Source organism: Ceratotherium simum, chromosome 17, assembly GCF_057802395.1.
Source record: "Ceratotherium simum simum isolate JZ-2026a chromosome 17, ASM5780239v1, whole genome shotgun sequence".
NCBI classification, from domain to species: domain Eukaryota; kingdom Metazoa; phylum Chordata; class Mammalia; order Perissodactyla; family Rhinocerotidae; genus Ceratotherium; species Ceratotherium simum.
In genome coordinates, this window is record NC_141916.1 from 57,211,423 (window position 1) to 57,231,612 (window position 20,190).

The 20,190-nt window shown below is 53.2% G+C and overlaps 1 protein-coding gene across 1 annotated transcript in view; it reads left to right on the top strand.

Annotated features, from left to right (window-relative positions):
• Positions 1-20,190, top strand: part of TSPAN11 (tetraspanin 11) — a 76,217-nt gene that overhangs the window by 25,192 nt on the left and 30,835 nt on the right. The window contains exons 2-3 of the mRNA XM_004438757.3: positions 4,314-4,408; positions 18,630-18,821. Coding sequence (XP_004438814.1) covers positions 4,325-4,408; positions 18,630-18,821 — 276 coding nt within the window. The 5' untranslated portion in view covers positions 4,314-4,324. The remainder of the gene's footprint in view (positions 1-4,313; positions 4,409-18,629; positions 18,822-20,190) is intronic.

Here is a 20,190-nt window from a genome sequence, read left to right on the forward strand (position 1 = left end):
CAGAAACACAACCCACTTAGGAAGGTCAGTCTGTTTCCCAGACACCAGGGCTCAGGGAAAATGGTCTCAGAAGGTTAGCGGAAGCCCTGGCTCCTCCAGTGGCTGGCAGGGGGCGATGAGACCTGTCAAGTGGCCCGTGTTTGCTTTTCTTCTCTCCAGGGGCTGCTGCGGCCCTTCCCACTCCCTCCGCCCCTCCCCTCCTATGTTACTCTAACCACAGGGAGGGCTGAGGATAACCGGGGGTGTGGGGGTTGGGGTGGGCGGCGGATGTAGACAAGTCCTGGAGAGGGAAGTACGTGAGGACAGCTGTCTGCCAGGGAACCGCCTGGGGGCATTGCTTTAAGGGGCAAGAAACAGGGCACTTCTTCCTCACCCTCCTTCACCCCACCCACCTGTCCGGTGTCACTTGGCAGTAGAGTAGGTGCCTGGGCTGTGGAATCTGTCTCAGTGAAATGAGCATGCGCAAGTCTCCCTTCTTTACAGCAAAAACGCTCCTGTGCCCCAGGCTTTCTTCAAGCTGCTTCCCTAGCCTTCTCATTTGAGAATACCTACCTCCGAGTATCCATTTCCTCCTGGATCCCTAACCCCCTGCCATCCTCCACTGATGCTCTGGCAATGGTGAGCCCTCGCTGGCCCTCCTGTGGCTGGGACCTCGGCAGCACGTGGCACTGTGGCCTGCCCCTCTCCCCTGGCTTCTGGGCATGGGCCCCAAAGTGGAGACAGACAATCTACATAGAATTCCTGTTCCTAATTATTTTTATCTTTAAAAAAAGTAATTAAGCTTTGATGGTATTTACTAAATAGGTTGACAATAGTACATGAATAAAAGTTATAAATGAATACACATATATATGGGGTGTGCTGAGAGCATGTTAGTGATGGAGTGTAAGGTTGAAAAGGCTGCATGGCCGCATCTTCACCTTCTGGTCTGACTGCCGCATCTGCAGTGCCCCTGCACACTATGCTCTCACGCACCTTTGTGCCCAGCGCTCCCTCTACCGTATCAAGGTGAAGTTAGCTGTGGGTAATAGAATATGCAAACACGCACCTTCAAGAAGCTACGAGTTTGTTGTTTTCTCATATAAACTAAGTCTGGAAGTGAGCAGCCCAGGGCTAGTATGGCAGCTGCAAAATCATCTGAGATCCAGGCTGTGTGAACTGATTGCTCTGCCCTTTTCAACCTATGATTTCTAGCTCATAGCTCAAAATGGCTGCTCGAGCTCTAGCCATTATGTCAGCATTCCAACCAACAAAAAGAAGGAAAGGGTGAAAAGAGACATGCCCCATCCTCACTTTAAGGATATTTTTGATTATTAGAGATAAAGAATGACATTTATCAATGATTTGGGATCGATCCACCAGCATGATGTTACAACTCTCAATCTGTACGTACTCCATAAAATAGTTGCAAAATATATGAAGCAAAAAATGAAAAGAATTAAAGGAAGGATAGACAAATTCATGGTCATAGTCGGAGTCTGTAATGTACCTTTTTCAATAGACAATAGAACAAGCAGACACAAAATCAGTAAGGATATAGTTGTGAAAAGTGCAGTTAACAAATTTGACCTAATTGACACATACAGAATTCTGCACCTCACAGTGACAGGATTCACAGTCTGTTCAAATGCTCGTGAAACATACACCAGACAAATGACGCCTCTGAGAAGTTGCAGACACCGCTTCTGCCTGTGGGCCGTTAGCCAGCAAGTAATGCGGGCTCCCCGCAGAGAAGTGCCAGCGGCTCCAGACGGCCAAGGACCCAGCTGAAACTGAGGCTTTCTGGCTCTAAAGCAGAAGGGGAGAAGGAGCCTTAGGGAAACCTCCCTCCCTTCCTTCCCCGGCAGCTCTGGTCCTGAGAGCCCTGCGCAGTGGTAAGAGCGTGGGCCGAGTCAGAAACTCCTCATAACATTCCGGCTTTGCCGCTTTCTTGCTCTGTGACTTTGGGCAGGTTATTGAATCTGTCTAAGCCTCAGATCGACAGTAGTACATGAATAAAATTTATATAACAACATATAAATTGCAAAATGGGAATAACCCTACTTCATAGGGCCACTGGGAAGATGGGACAAGATAATACATGTGAACCACTTAGTCCTTTGCCTGGCACACCATAAGTGCTCGATAAATGTGAGCTGCACGGAGAGGTTAAGTACTTGCCCAAGGTCACACAGCCGGTGAATGATAAGGCTAGCTTTCAGATCCAGGCATCTGGCTCCAAGCTGGTCCTGACACTTCTTTGGGACCTCTGCCACCCCCAGCACAGGGCCCCACATATGGTGGGGGCACAGTGGGGGAAGGACTGCTGAGCAGGGGGCATAGGAAACTGCTACCACTAGTTAGTCATGTGACATTAGAGAGGTCATTTAAAAACGTATGTCTTAACTCAGACGTATTAATTTCCTCCTTCCTTCTGCAGAAGGGTGAATTCAGTGAGCCCAGAGGTTCCCCTGACCCTGACGCTCTGTGGTGCTATCTTCTCTACCACTGATGTCTGAACTTTTACCATTAGGAATGTGTTTCTTTTTGTTAAATCCTGTCTTCTACCTGAACTCCTTTTTTAAAAATACGATTTTCCTTTAGAGGGTCCTGACCCCTTGGTTAGCAGGTCTAGAGGAGGTTCTGGGGCAGGGGTCCGGTGGACCCTGGTGGGGAGGGGAGGGCAGGCAGAGGGAGAAGAGAGTGAGACAGGAGAGCCTGGCCCCAGACAGTTCACAAATGGCCTGCGTGGCCCAGAGGGTCTCTCATCAGGGCCACCTGTGTGATGACCATGTAGTGGCTCCCGTTCCAGTCGCCTGGCTGACCTCATCTATCTCCAGCTTTTACACTTTTTTTACAGGCTTCCTTTTTTCTCCTTCTGTGTTTTTTTCCACCAACCTGCCTCTCAGACTAAATCGGAGAAAAATGGGTTTTGTCTTTTTTTAACAAGAAGACTAAAAGTCTTAAATTACCTTCTTCAAGGTCTGCAAATAGAAATCCCGAATAAGACAGCCCCTTCCCTTCTCTCTCTTCCTCTCTCCCTGTGTCAGGAGCCCATGGGCTCGGAATAATAGGCAGTGCAGTGGCTCGGGGAAGTCATCGGGGCTGGCCTGGCACCAGCCAGGAGACGGCGCAGCACCGAGGCGGGAGGGCCCGACCTGGGATGGGGAGTGAGGGAGAAGGAGACGGAAATGGGTAAGCCCATGCCTCATTGCTATGGTTCTGGAATAAAAGAGGCCCCTGAAAGGGGGACAGTTTCTTAAGGAGCAGCTGCTGTGAGTGAGGGAGTGTGTGCAGGTGCCTGGGACGCGGAGCCCGAGAAGAAGAGGAGCCCACAGGCTGTGGTCAGGCTCACAGAAGCGAACAGGATTACCTGGCGCAGGGGGCCTTCTCTATCTCCCTCACCCCATCCCTGTCACGGGTCCCAGAGGGCCCATCAGTGAGCATCAGGACAAGGGGAGGGAGCATGGTCCTGGGGCAAAGACCAGGAGTTTGAGGGCTGGAGTCCTGGGTTCTAGTCCCTGCTATGTGAAATAATCATAGCTAACGTTTACTGAGGACTTACTGTGTGCCAAGGACTGTGCTAAACGCTCACATAGATGATCCCATTAGTCTTCAGAACAGCCCCACGATGCAGCATCAGCCTTATCTCCATTCCAGGTGGGGACACTAAGGATGGGGGTTTACATAACCCACCCAGGTCTTCCAGATCTTGTGACACATCAGGGTTCGAACCCAGGGAGCCAGACTCCAGAGCTCTTGTACTTCTTCCGGCCAAACCATCTGGCCTGCATCCTGCCTCCTTATTTGGAAAGTCGAGGTGCAGGGACAATGGGGTGAACTGGGTTATCGTAGAGGTCGTTTCCAGCAGACCCTCTGAGTTGGGGCTCATGCCTCACCTGTGCGTGCAAAGGGCCTGTTCAGTGATGCAGAGTGCAGGATTCCAGTGCAAAGCAGGCATGCCTAGCATGTGTGTGTGTGCACACGTGTGTGGAGGACAGGTAGACTTTGTCCTGCGACCCTGATGAGACAGGAGAAGACAATAAGAACACCAGTGCAAAGTCTGTAGGAAGACTCAGAGGTTACACTTGTCAAAGGACAAAACCAGGATCCACAGGTCTAGAAAATTCTGCCCAGTTCACCTCCATTGCGAGTCCAGTAGCCTTTGCATTTCCCTGGTCTTTGCTCCTGGTTGCACACCCACGGCCTCAGACCCACCTGGCCAGACACGCACTAGTAGGTGCTTTGAAGGGAACCCTGTCGAGCAGCTCTGGCTCCGGGAGGGCAAGGTGGCTCCCGTAGACCCCAGCCCAGCACGTGTGTCTTCTTTGCAGGCCCAGCAGCCATGGCCCATTACAAGGCTGAGCAGGACGACTGGCTGATCGTCTACCTGAAGTATCTACTCTTTGTCTTTAACTTCTTCTTCTGGGTAAGTGAATTCTGCACACACCTCCCCTTCTGAGCATGGAATGAGTCAAGCCACCTTTGTTTTCTGTGAGTCACCACTCTGGGGTTGACTTCTTCCGAATCAAAGACCACCCATGGGCAAATTCTGCCTACTTTAGAGCAAATATGTACATGAGCTACTGAGGGGGAGGAACAGAATCCGGTCTGCAGGTTGGCGTGGCGTCCGTACCGCATGGGTCTGAATCGAGGAGGCAGAAACACGGCGGTGCGCTTTGTGTTCCAGCCACTGTGCGGAGGGTGCCACCTTTCTTCCTTGTTCCCTTTTTGCACCAGTGCCTTGTGGGAAATGTGGCTGCTGGAATAATTGCTTGTTTTCCACTGAAGCCCATTTGCCTTTCATGGCTACCATTCTCCGGGCCCAGGGCAGAGAAACAGAAGTCCTGGGGCCCAGGGCTGCCTTTGTGTGATGGGAATGGTCTCTGTAGTGACTCCCCTCGGAAACCGCCAGGGTGAGGTCTTCCAGGAGGGACGTCTGTCCACGTGAGGTGGTTATCAGGATAATTGGAAGCAGAATGCCATCAGTTCCCAAAAATAGACCCCGGACTGTGTGTATTTTGTATTGGAGTCTCAGTGAATTGGAGAGGCAGAAGAGTACCAGGAGTACAGGCTCTGCTGGTTACTAACGGGGTGGCCCTGGGTACATGGGCGGAGTCTGTTCCCCAGCTACAAACCGGGGGTCATCTCTATGCTCTTGGGGTTTGTTCACCATAAGACAACAGGCCCAAAATGGAGTCACATAGCCCCACGCCACCAAACTGAGACTTAATTAAATGATAGTTTCTGCTCTCCCAGAAATGGCATCTTAACCCAGTCAATCACAAATTGCCTGATGAGCACTGGTAAGTTCGTCTGCCTGCTGGACCCCTGCCATCCCTGAAGTACAGTGACCTTGTCATCACCAACCCGCTTCTTTCCTAGTATAGCTTCCTAGTTCCCACTCCTTCTCCCTATACAAGTCTTCCTTTTGTACAGCAACCAGACCTCCTTTCTGCCTGCTGGATGGGATGCTGCCGATTCGAATCAATTTTTGCTCAGATAAACTCTTAAAATTTTTAATATGCTTCAGTTTATCTGTTAACAGGTCGTTTCTCAGATGCCCTGAAATGGTATGTGTTAAGTGCCTAGCTCAGTCTCTGCATAGGAGGCGTTCGATAAATGCAACATTTTGGATGTATTAGATGTAGAAAGCCGGAGAGTACCACCAAGTCAACTGCTGCCCAGGCAGGGCCAGGCATCCTGCTGACCGTGGAGAGGGCTGGGCTCCCCTGGCAGAGTCTTAGAAGCATCTCAGAAGGGCAGACGAAGATGGGGTGTGTGTGCATTTCCAGGGTCTCTCATTAAGTTCATGAAATTCGTTAAGACTGGGAAAGTGGTAAGATGGAGAGGGATCATGATTCAGTAGTTCAGGACTGGGGACACAGCAAGGCAAGGGCTCCGAAGAGTCTTGGAGAGCAGGCAGTCATTTGATGCTATCTATTGAATAGTTGAACAATATGATGTTTGCTTAAATGTTTTTCACAAAGTTCCTGAAACGAACAATAAGCTTATTTTATTTGCAACTTTTGTCTTCCTGGGCACGAGTTTCCTGGAATGGTGAGGTTGTGTCGATGAGGACAGTGGAGTCATAAAGCCACGTCGATGTGATCAGTGAGCTGTGAATGCAGATGGTTTCGATTCGCAGAGAGAAATCCAATAGGGGGCTTAGGATTCTCGCTGAGTGAGGATTTCTTTTTAAGAATAAGTTTGTTTTTCCTGATCATAAAAGTCTTATGTATCCACTACAGATAATCTCTAAAATACTGAAAAGTATAAATAAGAAAATAAAAATTGCCCATATCTCACTGTAATAGGCTCCTGGAGTACTGTAACAAAGTACCATAAACTGGGCGGCTTTAAACAGTAGAAATTTGTTCTCTCAAGATCTGGAGGCTAGAAGTCCACAATCAGCATATCAGCGGGGCCATGCTCCCTCTAAGACTCTGGGTAGTCTTTTCCCTGCCCCTTCCAAGCCTCTGGTGGTGGCCGGCCGTTCTTGGCATGCTTTGGCTCGCAGCTGCATTATTCCAGTCTCTGCCTCTGTCATTGCACGCTGCTCTTCCCGTGTGTCTCTGTCTTCGTGGCATTTTCTTCTTCTTATAAGGACCCCACTCATATTGGATTAGAGCCGCCCCTAAAGACCTCATCGTAACTTGATTACATCCACAAAGATCCTATTTCCAAATAAGGGCACATTCATAGGTACTAGGGTAAGGACTTCGGCAAATCTTTTTGGGGACACAATTCAACCCATAATACTCACCACAGGAATGACCACTGTGGACCTTCCCTCTAGACTTTGCCCTGATCAGGACAAGAGATGGTGGTGACCTACACTATGGGAGTCACAATGGGGATGGAAATATTTGGAGAGAGTCAGGGATTTAGGAGGTAAAATTGACAAGATTAGGTTATTAATTGGATGGGGTGGAGAGGGAAGAAGTGTCTAGGATATGTAACTCTTGGGTGGATGGTGAAGCTCTTCATTGCAATGGGAGACCAGAAATTCAAGCAGTTTGGGATCGGGTGGCGAGGTCAGATGTAGACATGTAGGCATGGTGAGTCTGAGCTGCCAGGAGACGTCTGAGCAGAGACGCCCAGTAGGCAGTTAGCTCGTGGGTCTGGATCTCAGATGGGGCTCGTCCCCACGCAGAGGTGGTTGCAGCCATGGAAACAGGTGAGAAGCCCCAGGGAGAGCACAGAGACTGAGAAGAGAAGAGAGCCAAGAGTGAGAAGTGGAGCACCCCAATGGTCAGGGGTGAGTCTAGGGTCAACAGCGGCCCCCGTTTGCCCTGAACTGAGGGAGGCCTTGAGATGTGGGACTTTTAGTGCTAAAACCAGGAGGCCCCAGGCAAGCTGGGACGAGGGGTCACACTAGGGGAGTTGGAGGAGGAGCAGTCAGAGAGGGGGGAGGAAGACCAGGAGAAACAGTGTCACAGAAGCTGGAGATGGGGACAGGGGTGGGGTTGGGGTGATCGGTGGACCGTGTGAAAGGGAAGGGACACATCACGTATGTTAAGGCCTGGACAGTGGCTGCTGGGTTTGGCCACACAGTTCGTTGGCGGCTGTGGTGACAGCACTCTCAGGAGAGCAGTGGGGGCGGGGGCTGAGGAAGTGGGCACTCAGTATAGACAACACCTAGTGGGCACGAGGAGAAGGGGAAGGGCTCTTGTGAGGTGCTCGGCCCAAAATATCTGTGGAAGGGCCCTGACCTTGCCTGTCCTGCTGTGCCAGAGCCCCGGAGGAAGGAGCGGGCAGTAGACGCCGTGACACCGTCAGGGTCCCTCCCAGCCAGAGCAGCCTTGGAGTCCATCTGTTGGTGTCCGCATCCTTTTGGGAGCGGCGAGGAGAAGGGCGCGTGGGTGGCGGCGCAGGCAGATGGGCAGCAAGCATGTCACCAGAGAGCTGTCAGTGAGCGCAGCGCCCCCATAGACATCTCCCTGCTTCGAGTTAAAAATACCCCGCCTGGGGGCCTGGCTGGATGTGGACCAGCCTCCAGGGACCCATTCAGCTGAGCCTCATCCTCCTGTGGGGGATGGTCGGTTTTTGAAGGCTCAGGCCTCCGTCTCCAGTCTGGGGGTCCTGGCATCCATCCCCTAGACCTGCTGTGATCCCCTCAGAAGTAGAAATGGGGCAGACTGTGGGCCCATCTCCCCCCACGGCAGAGCACAACGTCACATATTTTGCAGAGCACAAAGTCCCTGGGAATTTACCAGAATTCCCCAGGGGGGGCCTTGTCAAAGAAGATCCCTCCCCCACAAGAGAAGGTTCCCTCCCACACGTGCACCCCAGAGTCCAGCTGCCGGTCCTCCACCTGAGCCCCTCTTATTAGACCCGGAGCAGTGCCAGTGTCTGCGCGAGTGGACGCTCCCCACCCTGCCGTGGTTCCTGCCTCCTCCGCCTTCCTCACAGAGTCCTAAAGCAGAGCGCAGGGAGGGTCCCTGGCCTGCCGCCAGTGCGGCTCCCTAGCGTCCCCTCCCCCACCGCCGCTGGGAGACACAGGATGGGAGCCTAGAGGGGAGCCTAGACGGCAGAGGCCATGCCCGGCCGGTGGGACTGGGTGGACACTCAAGCTTCCTTTCTCCCCTAGAACACTGTTCCTTCCCCAAATGTCACCTTGCCCCGTCTATCCAGGTCCACTCCAGAGACGGTAAGGAAGCCGGGTCTCCCTTGTGGTGGTGGTTATGCCTAGTATTCGTGAGGCACTGCTGGAGAAGGACCTTCCCTGGACTGTCTCCTGTGGTCCTCAGATCAATTCTGATGGTGGGTACCCCCATCATCCTCATTTTACAGGCAGGGTCAGAATCTTGCCCTAGGCCTTACAGTGGCTATGAGCAGAGCCAGCCCTGACACCAGGGATTCTGGTCGATAACAATGACAATTGAAAAATCCATCCCACAGTGTTTATTAAGCACCTACTAAGCGTCAAGCACTGTTCTGGGCGCCTGGAATGCGTCAGTGGAGAAAGTTCCCGGCGGCTGTGGTGCTTACTGGGTGGGCTTCCTCTGTGCCAGCCTCTCCACTTGCATCATCCTCTGTAATTCTCCCAGCACCGCCGAGGCTGTGAATAGCGCTGTTAGAGCCCCGGGTATGGAGTGAGGAGCCATTTGCCCAAAGTCCCAGAGCTCGAGTGCAGCTCTCTCTGACCCCCGAGCCCATGCGCTTGGCCACCAGGCTGTGTCACCTCCAGCTGTAGGTCCTGCACTTTCCCACAGTGTCTTTGGGGTGTACGGGGATTAGTGAGCCAGCAGAGCATGCGCGGAAGACTAGGGTCAAGTTTGGGCTCAGGCTCAAGTTTGGGCTCAGATACAGACCCCATTATTTATTTGCCATGGTACATTAGGTGCATTGGACTGAATTGTATCCCTTCACAATTCACGTGGTGAAGCCCTAGCCCGCAATGTGACTGTATTTGGAGATGGGGCTTTTAGGAGGTAATTAAGGTTAAATGAGGTTGTAAGGGTGGGGTCCTAATCCGATAAGATTGGTGACCTTACGAGAAGTGGAAGAGACAGAGAGCTCTCTCTCCATGAGCATGCACGGAGGGAAGGCCTTGTTCGGTCGGACACAGTGTGAAGGCCGCCTCTCTGAGCAAGGAAGAGGGTGCTCACCCACACAGAACCAGCCAGCACCTTGGTCTTGGGATTTCCTGCCTCCAGAACTGTGAGAAGTAACTTTCTGTTGTTTAGGCCCCCAGCTGTGGTATTTTATTAGGGCAGCCAGAGCAGACTGAGACATTAGGGAAATCACTTAACCTCACTGAGCCTCACTTTTTCACACATTAAATGGGAATGCCAATACCTGTAAGAATTAAAGATTAGTATTTAGAAAAACAATGGGCATGGTTTCTGGCACATACATGCTATTATGCATAGCTGTTATGATTAGACTAAGCTCTCTCTGTCCTTAGCACTGGCGTTAAGACTTTGGGGACTGTGACCCCTGTAGGAAATACATGGAAGCAGAAGAAATGCTTACGTGAAACATTCACAAAACTAAGCTCACCGTTACTGAGTGCGATGCACTCGGATGTTTTCCGTGTTGTTGTTTTAGTGCAGGTTACAGCTACCAATTTTATTTCACAGCCCTAATGTGTTACAGTCCGATGTTTGAAAGCCCCAGAGCAGCAGGATGGTGCTCGTGGTCCCCAGTGCCCCCCAACGTGGGCAGGACTCGGGTGCCTGTGATGATACACCAGGCCTGGTGGGCTTGATGAGACTTCACACCAAGTCTCTACCAGCTGCCGCTGAAGCACGATTTGAGGGTTATAAATCATCGAACACTCCAAATTGATTCTCACAACCACTCTGTTATTATCTTTGTTCTCGTTTTGTAGATGATAAAATTGAGGCCCAGATGATTAGCAGAGTTCTATGTCAATAGAACTGGGTTTTCTGACTCAAAGTCCAGTGCTCTTCTCATCTCCATAGATCACTGACTCATAATCACAGCCTTAGATCCACTCCACTGACGTAGAGTCCAGAATGTCCCCAAGGTTTAAGGTTGAAGTTGAATGAGGCTATCTGGATGGTATGGGCATCCAGACATGCAGAGGATGAAGAATACAAGCAAGCCTTAAACAGTGACACACGGACACCCACATCCTGTACCTAAGCCCACCCCACTCTGGACCCCTACCCTCAACCCTCAACCATCCCTGACCCCCATCCTTCACCATCACCCTGTCCCTGACTCCCACCCACCCACCTTGCATTTCCATTAACCCAGTGTCAATCGTGGTGACCTCTCTGAGCAGGGGAGCCTCCCTGGGATGTAGCTCTGGGTCAGGAACCAAATATGCCGACACTTTCGTGTCTCCTTCATGCCCCTAAGGAGACATTGTGACCCAGGCTTTCCTATGTGGCCACCCAGGAAGTTCTTTTCTTCCCCTCCCATTTGTTGCACGGCTCCCTATAGCTCCCATCACCCTTGCAATGTTGTTCTCTAATTTATTATTTTAATTAGCTGCTTGGCTGTGTTAATAATCAGAACTTTTCCAGCCTCCCAGAAGCTGTGCCAGGCTGTGGAAGAACTGGGGGAGCAACCGGCTCCCGTGACTGGAGCAGCTGCCTCTGTCCCAAAGCTCTGTCCTGCCCCTTGTCCTTCCCTTGGGGGCCAGTGGGGCTCAGCCTCCGGAGAATCCCTGGGGTCCCTTAAGGGGGACATGGGCCAAGGCAGGAGGCAGGGAAGACGGAGGACTCGAGCCCGGCCAGTGGAGTGAGGTGGCTTGAGAGCACGGGCAGCATCCCTCCAGGGTTCCCAGGGAGGACCTGGTGGGGAAGAGCCTCTGCTCACTCCTGCTGAGGAGAAAGCCCTTCACTTGGTACGTTATCATCCCAGTGAACTTGGCCCCTGCCCACCTCCCGGGGCATGTCATCTGAGAAAGAATGGGTGAGGGGCCTGGCAGTTGGTGTTTCTGCTGTGCCCCTTCTTGAGGTGCTGAAGTCACAGGACCCCCTATGTTTGGGGCATCTCTGCCCTATGTGCTGTCGGGTCTGCTGGGGGTCAGGCTCATACTTGAGGGGGATGCACATTTGGTCTGCCTGGGACCATGGTGGCTGAGACCAGTCAAGGATGACGCCTGCAGTGACAGCTCTGAGCTGCCCTGCTGGACTCAAGGACTCTAGGCCTGGCTGTGGCCCAGACACTGGGGGCTTGGTTCATGGACAGAGCAGCTTTGTGTGGGTCAGCAGCCCAGTTGGTAAAACGGGCACTAAACTGGACATTAGAGTGTTTGAATTCTAGTCCCCACTCTGCCCCCGGCTAGTTATGGGACCTTGGAAAAGTCACCTCTCTCTGGGCCTCAGTTTCTTCATCCAGAATATAAAAGGGGTTAGACTCGATTCCTCCATTCCTCCCTCCTTCCTTCCTTCCTCCTTCCACATGGAGTCACCGGGCATCTACCACGTGTAACTGCTGGGGATACTAAGATTAAGGAGATTTAACCAGGAGGCTAAAGGGGGGACAGACAGAGTAACGAATACAAAAATACGCCGAGATGAGTGTAACTATAGAAGCACATGCAGGGCGTGGGACAAGGAGGGAAGACAGAATGACTTGCTGGCAATGGGACAGGGACGGCACAAGGCAGGTTTCCTCCAGGTTTGAGAGATGAACAGGTGATCTGAAGCACCCTCCCGCCTCCTCTTATCATGAGGGTAGGTGGGATTGGGGGAGAGGGGGAAGTAGAGCTCTGATTTATTTTATCAAGGGCTCTTTAAAGCCCAAGAGCCAAGAAAAGAATGCCTTGAAGTGGAAACTGCCCTTTAGCATGACAAGCATATCCTTGAAGTTTCAACTCAAACAGAACCAGCAGCAGTGCCAAGGCCACAGGAACATGGGTGAGCTGGGCGAGCCAGCCTGGTGCTGGGGAGGTGTTGTCATTAATAAGGTGGAGAGCAGTCCTTGACGGAGGATCACCTGGGTCCTGCGGCAAGCTTGGAGGCCCAGGTGGGGGGTTGGTGGGGGTTGGAGTGCCGTCCATCCCGCACGCGTGTGGAGGGCTCAGCAGCGCTCCACACCGGCTGGGTTCAGCAGACTCTCCAGATTTGGGAATGGGAAGCCATTCTTTAAAAGTGACCCTGCCAGCCGCAAGGGACTGAGCCTTGCTCAGACCCTGTCTCCAGGCCTCTCCCTGAGCTCCCACCTCTCCTTCATATTGGGAATCACCCTTGTGATTACTTAGGCAGGGTCGTCCTACCCAGTCACCCGCAAGCATCCTGGGGCAGGGATGGTGTCAGGCCTGGGCCCCACCACTGGCATCGTGCCTGGTCATAGACACGCAATGGATGCCGGTTGATGGAGAGAGAGTGAGTGGTGAAGCGTTAGTCTGGCGTTAAGAACCCCTTGAGTGCTACCCCAGGCCATGCCAGGGGCTTCCTAATGACCTGGAGAAAAGTCCATTCCCTTCTAGGACTCAGACTGCCCCTCTAAAATTAAAAATTTCCAGAAAGCAGGGAAGAGAGATGCTAATGTTGCCCCGGGAATTCGGCAGACAGAGACAGCTGGAGCAGCAGGCGGCAGTGTTTTCCTGGCCCCTACGCCGGTCCCACACGCCAAGTCCCCCCCCCCACTGTGGTGGCTCCTGTGTGCCAGGCTCTGTGCTGGGCCCAGGGCTGCGGAGGGGAGTAAGGTGTGTTTCCCACTTCACACCGAGGGCCACGCCAGCGTGCAGGAGATGGAGGAAGCCCCCCCAAGGAAGGTCAGAGGTGGAAGAGGAAGGGCAGAGAAAACAGGGTGAGAAAGGCCGAGGAGCAGTGAGGGATGAGGAGTCTGAGGCCGGAGAAGCTCTGTAAGTGGTGCAGACTCACACAGCGAATGGAGGAGCCGGAGTGTGGACGCTGGCAGTGTGCCCCGAGCCCCACTCTTCACCACTGCCGTGGTTATTAGGCATCTGCAGTGTTTTCAAGAAGGCAACTACTCAGTTCATCGTGACTCAAGCCCAGGTGTGGAGGAGGGGAAGGAGGGAAGATGAAGCCAAAAGTCAGGCTAAGGCCAGAGGTTTGGGCTTGGTGCCCTGGGTGCTGGGGAGCGCGTGTGATTTTTTGGCGGGGTGCCAAGTGGGTCAGCATGTGAGTCTCAGCACGCCGGCCTCTGGGTCGAGCAAGGGCCGGGAGGCTGACCCAGGGGGCACAGGGGAGGGAAGCCAAAGCCAGGGCCGTGCGTGGGGTGGCACTGTGGAGCCGGCCTGAGAACAGACGGGCACACAGCTGTCCCTGAGATCAGGGGAAGGAGTCCACAGTGACCCCAGGGTTCTGGTCTGGTGCCGTGGTGGTGCTGCTGATGAGACAGACCAGGGGAGGAGGAGCGTAGGTGACAAGTGTGGTTCTGAATGGTGGACACATATTCAGCCCAAAACCGTTCCAGTCCAGTGTGGGGCTTGGCACCTAGGAGACCCAGCACACCCTTATGTAAGTGAACTGTGCTGCCACGTGCACGTTTCCTGCCTCCCCGGGCCATGCGCTCCCCTCCCACTGGAGGCAGAGAGAGCCTCCTGCCTGGGGGGTCCTTGTTGGGGGGTCCTGGCCCTGCTTCACCTGCCCGTCCTTCCCCCAGATCCCAGTGCAGAAACCCTTGGGTACCCTGACAAAGGAAAATCCTGCAATTACTTTTACACCCTCTGCCTGCTTTCCTTCAGGTCTGCTGCCTGAATTCTATCAGGCCTCAGGCATGTGCGGCTACTCAGGCTAATCCTTCTTCCCGTGAAGACATGAGCAACTTTTTGGCGATGTTTCTCTTCCATAAATAGGACGTTCCTAAAATTACGTGGCGTGGGTGACCTGCCCTGGCCCTCCTGGCCTGCTGTGTCCTGGTTGGAGAGAAGGCCAGCTTCACCCTCTGCAGGGTTTTCTGGCTAATCAGCTACAGGCTATCGCTTTGAAAAATGTTAATATTCCACAGAAAACCAGCCCAGTTTCTGTAAAGAGCAAATACTATTGAATCCACTCTATGCAAACGGCTGTTGGAATGGCTCACTGGGGTCAGATCTCTCCCAGCCCCAGTCAACCCTCCTCTCAGTTCCTGTCCCAGTGCTCTTCCTGCTGACCTGGGCGGTCTCCAGACAGCTTGAGTGAAAGCCGCGAGCCACTGGTCCAGAAGCATCTTGCTAGAGGTGTGTTGGCAGAAGGTTGTCTCCCTAGTACTAACAGGGATATTTTACCCACCAAGGGATAATTCTCATCCAGCACCCCCGCTTTACAGATGAAGAAACTGAGGCTTGTCCGGGGCACAGCCAGGGCTGGATCCCAGGCCTGCTGACTTCTGCTTTCCCCAGACACCCTCTGGTGACCCATTCCGACGTGTGGCAGCGTTCACTTTTCCTGTCCAGAGCAAGGATTGTTTTCTAAAGAGCTGGCGGAGTCCCAAGCAGGAGACCCCCTGAAGGACTTGAAACCCTCTTGCTCCTGACGGCACACCCCACGCAGTGTCCCCTGAGGACGCTAACTTCTCCTCCAGATGTGACACTCCAGGGAGGACTGGAGACTCCGTTGACTCAGACTCACCTCCTGATTTCTTCTGGACATCAGAATGAGTGTGGATTTGTTGTTTTCTAGACCTTCATCAGGGCAGTGTGTCCCCCTAGATCACTCCCAGACCTTCCCCTGTGGCCAGGGACTCTGCTGTCACCCTGGCTGACTTGCAGGATCTGGCTGCTTTTCAAGACTCCAGCCTTTCCGTGTGACGAGCTCTGGCAGAGAGCAGCCTCCAGGAGTGGGACCAACCCTGCTCCTCTCCTGGGGGTGTGTACCTGGTAGCCTCCACGCCTTCCCCTGGGAGGAGCATGTTTTCCTTTCTTGCATAATCTGATTTCCACCCCTTTGGACTAAAAATTCTACTCCTCATTACCCCACCTTCTACCCCAAAGCTCCTAGCAAAGCAAACACCCTCACCTAGACAGGGAAAGGACGGAGTTCAAATCCTGAACAAACGGCACGGGTGCTCCAGGCTGCCCCAGGGATGGGCCCAAACCCTCCAGGAGGTGTTCTGTGAGGTCCACACAGCGCCACCTCCTGGGGGGAGAGGGACAGGACACTTTGACCCCCATTAAACATGAAACCTACACAGTGGTTCTCACTGGAACCACCTGGGAACTTCATAAAATATTCACGCCTGGGTCCCACTCCCAGAAGCTTCTATTGGCCTGGGGTGTGGCCTGGCCTTTTCAGAGCTCCCTAGGTAACGGTGCAGCCAGGCTGAGAAGCGCTGCTGTAGAGGGCCATCAGGGTAGAGAGAGCCTCAGAGACCGCCTATACCAGGGCCCGGCACAAGGCTGGGCTTCAGCCCCAAGCCTGAAGGCATTGTCTTATGTGGATGACCATTTCTCTGGGCAAAACATCCAAAGCTTTTTATCAGATTCTCGGTAGGTTCCATGTCCCCCAACAGATTAATTGTCCCCAGTCCATCTAAACCCATCCCTTTGGAGATCCCAGATCCCACGCTCAGCCTGCACTCGGGATTGGGGAGCAGGGTTGACAGACCTAGTGGGTAATGGATGATGTGCATATTTCCTTAAAGAGACTACACCCATTACAAGCCAAGTTTCTCAGCTGTTTGCGAGTTAGATCAATGCAGTGTGGTCACAGTGACTGTTTCATGCTGCTCAGAATCTCTTATCTCTTCCTGGCACTATCATGTGCCTTTGATTAATAAAAAGTGAGAAATGAATTATTACTTAATTAATACTCTGTGTTTGCTAGGGAAAAGCCCTCAAAACATAAGGTGCATGGGAAAAAGTAATCAAAGGGGTCCGTGGTAGTTATAGGTTGGGAACCACTGGTCTAATACAACCCCCTTATTTGAGAGATGAAGAAACAGGCCCAGAGAGGTTAAGGGAGTATCTTTAAGTCACACAGCTAGTTATGCAAAGTTAGGACCCTCACCCAAGCCTTCCAGACATGCTCTAGGGGGCAGAAAGAACATGTGCAGGATATTTTGCTGGAAACCCTCACTTTACACAATTCCATTGACCCAGACTCAGGAAATTCCTCACTGGTCCTGGAGGTTGTGTGGGCCAGAGATAGCCACCACCCACGGAGATTTAGAAAACCCATTGTAGTCCAGGATTTCATAGCATCGAAGATACTATCAGTTGTCAGATCCACCATTGTTTTCTGTACCACTAAGAAAAAGTGCTGCCAAGTGTAATTGTAAGTTGCCATTAATCAGAGGATGCGTCTCAGTTTTAGAGATGTCAAAATGTGAGAAAGAGTGTGCACCGTGGGACTGAAGAAATGTGGCTCGTTAGCCTCTCCGTTCCTGTAGGAGCTGGACGGCGGGCGATGTTCTTCCACCTGGCTCTCTCACCTGCTGGAGGCGCTGAGTGGGATAAATGACACTGAAAAGAAAACAGATATATTTAAAAAGTGGAAGCGAGTAGTGGGGCAGAACCAGCCCTATCTGTGGGATCCAAGGACCAAGTCCTGGATTGGCCCTCAGAAGACTTGGGTTTGAACCTCAGTTCTGAAATTTCAGTGGTGTCATCTTGGGCACGTTCTTATTCTTTCCAAGCCTCAATTTCCTCATCCACAAAACAGAGATAATATGTGCCCTCCCACCCTGCCCCGTCCTCACAGAACTGTTGCAAAGCTCAGAAGAGAAAATGGTAAAATACATGTAAGTTGAGTGATGTAGGTGCCTAGCACGTTAATTGCTAAGCACCACCTTCCACCTGCTCTCTGTGACTGCCCATAACAGAGCACTGTGAAATGACAGAGTGGGTTATGCAGAGAGTCATTCTGGGCCAGATGGGGACAGCTTGTAGGGGCAAGTGTGCATGGATGGAGCCCAGCGGGGCTTCTCTAACTTTGTCACACTCAGGATCTCTTAAGGGAGCCTCCAGCACCCATCTGAGGAAGAGAGCTCATCCTTAAATGGGCAGAGAGACTAGGGGCCAGACAGAAGTCTGCCTTCCCAGGAGCAGGTGGCAGATGTGGTCAGAGATCCCAGGGGCCCTGCCCCTCTAAATCCTGGCCAGACACCCCTAATACTCCTCACCTGGCACCTTGAGGACACACACACATGCGTGTGCACACACACACACATCCCTACCCACCCCTACTTTTGCTGAGCCTAAGAGTCACAGAAAGGGTTATTCAGCCCCATTGCAGAAAGAACTAGGCAAGCAAGCCACCCAGCTGTATTTCCCAGGTCCCCTTTCTAAGGAGGCATCCCCCTGACCTGCCCATCAGCAGTGTCCTGTCCCTGCCCCCTTCTCAGGCCCGAAAGGGAATCAGACAGGTAGCAAAGAAGAAATTTCCTCTCCTCCTCCAGCTTGTGGAGCACACGTCCCTTCAATCGTGGAGGCAGCGGGGCTGAGCCAGCAGGCCCTGGGCTCTGAGCTCTCGTCCTGGGCCTGCCCCTAACTGCCACTAACTAGAGACAGGACCTCGGGCAATTGACCTTTCCTCTGTGGGCCTCAGTTTCTTCATCTGTAGAATGGGGATGAGCTCAGCCGTGCTTCCCCCAGGGGCACAGATGGTGATGGAACGGGCGGCTTGTGAAAGTGCCGGCCAGGGAACAGGGACAAGAGGGAAGGAGCACTGTGGGGGAGGGAGGGGGAGGGGAGGCTGGGAATCCGGAGGCAAAGGGACTTGGACGCACTGGCTGTCCCACAATTGCACTTGTCCCCTGTGCCCCCCGCCCCCGCCTCCCCCGTGTTGGGGACGCAATAGGCATCGTGGTAAGAGGCAGCACGGAATGGGGAGTCAGGCCTGGATGCAAGTCTCCTGACCTCTCCTTGGGCAAGCAAACCGTTCTCACAGGCTCTTTGAAGGGCTAAATGAGATGACGCGGTAAAAAGGGCCTCGCGGGCCGGCCCCGTGGCTTAGCGGTTAAGTGCGCGTGCTCCGCTACTGGCGGCCTGGGTTCAGATCCCGGGCGCGCACCGACGCACCGCTTGTCCGGCCATGCTGAGGCCGCGTCCCACATACAGCAACTAGAAAGATGTGCAACTCTGACATACAACTATCTACTGGGGCTTCAGGGAAAAAACGAAAAGGAGGAGGATTGGCAATAGATGTTAGCTCAGAGGCGGTCTTCCTCAGCAAAAAGAGGAGGATTAGCATGGATGTTAGCTCAGGGCTGATCTTGCTCACAAAAAAAAGGGGGGGGGGACCTCACGTGTCCTGCTCTGACCGGGTTTTCTGCAGGTGGGCGGGGCCGCCGTCATGGCGGTAGGCGTCTGGACCCTGGTGGAGAAGAGTGGCTACCTCAGCGTCCTGGCCTCCAGCACCTTCGCCACTTCCGCCTACATCCTCATCTTCGCGGGCGCTCTCGTCATGGTGACTGGCTTCCTGGGCTTCGGCGCCATCGTCCGGGAGGACAGGGGCTGCCTCTCCACGGTGAGTGCCCACCTCCCCCGCTCTGCCCGCCCTGGGGGTGGAGGGGGGGAACCTGCCCAGGGGCCTCAGAGAGCCAGGCCAGAGCCGCCTCACCACCCAGCCTGTCGCCCCAATCAGGCTCCTGTACTGAGACCCCCAGCGAGTGATAGCGCCCCAGCCCTGGAGTCTGAGGCCTCGGGACAGCTGCAGAGGGGCCAGCTGCCCGGGCCTGCTGTTTGCCCGAGTCTCTACAGGACCTCAGCCAGGAGGGCAGCCTCAGCCGTGCTGGCGCAGCTGCTCCTCCTTCCCTCCTTCTCCCACACACCCTACCTTCCACGTCCTTCCTCCTCCGCCTCCTCCTCTCCTCCCAGATTTCGTCATGGTGATTTTCAAAGATACACAGAAGTGAAAAGTGTCATAATGAAGCTCCATGTCCCATTACCCAGACTCCACAACTGTCATCTCAGAGACAGTCCTGTTCCATCTGGACCTCCAGACATCATGTCCCCTGTGGATGTCTCAGTGTGTACCTGAAAACTTAAGGATCCTTTTTAAGAAACCATAATGACACTACCTTTATCACCCCTAAAAACAGTTAACTGTCATTCCTTAATATCGTGAAATAACAAAGGAGTTTCAAATTTCCCCAAGTGACCCATAAACTGTTTTTTTTTTTAAGGTTGTTTGGATCAGAATCTAAATTAGGTCCATATGTTAAAACTGGTCCATTTGTCTCCTTAGTGTCTAAGCTACCCCATCAGTCCTTCTCCTTTCTCTTTTTCTTTGCAACTTATCTGTTGAAGGAACTGGGCCATTTGTCCTACAGTTTCTCTGGGTTTTCTGATTGCATCCCTGTGATGTTGTTTAACATGTTCTCCTGGTTGTTGGTTCTAGAAGCTTGATCAGACTCAGGGTTGATGGTTTGGCAAGAGTATTTCATGGGTGGTGGTGTGGGCAGCACAGGCTCCTTAACAGACTTCCACTTGGGGAGCTGGGGGACTTTCCATAGTGGCTTAGAGTGTCAGGAAAGGAGGCCTGGGTGGGACTGGCAGGGGGCAGAAGCCAGAGTCCTGCTCAGGACTCGCAAGACCTGACCCCCTAACTCCTGTGCACCTGTTGCCAAGGCAGGTACCCCTCCCCTTAACCTCCTCCTGAGAGCCCAGCCCGGTGTGGGCGGGGGAGGCTACAAACACCCGGACTTAGTGGGGAAGGGCTGGGGCCGGAAGTGGTCCAAGTCTCATCGAGAAATCAGGTTGAGCTGAAAGCAGTCAGGCGGGAAGAAGCCTTAACGGCTGTGCTCTCCCTGCCCTGCTTCCCCATGCCCCCGCTGACTGGGCAGCCTCGGCCCTTGCACATCCAACCAAGGGAGCAGGGGGCAGTCGAGGGGCCC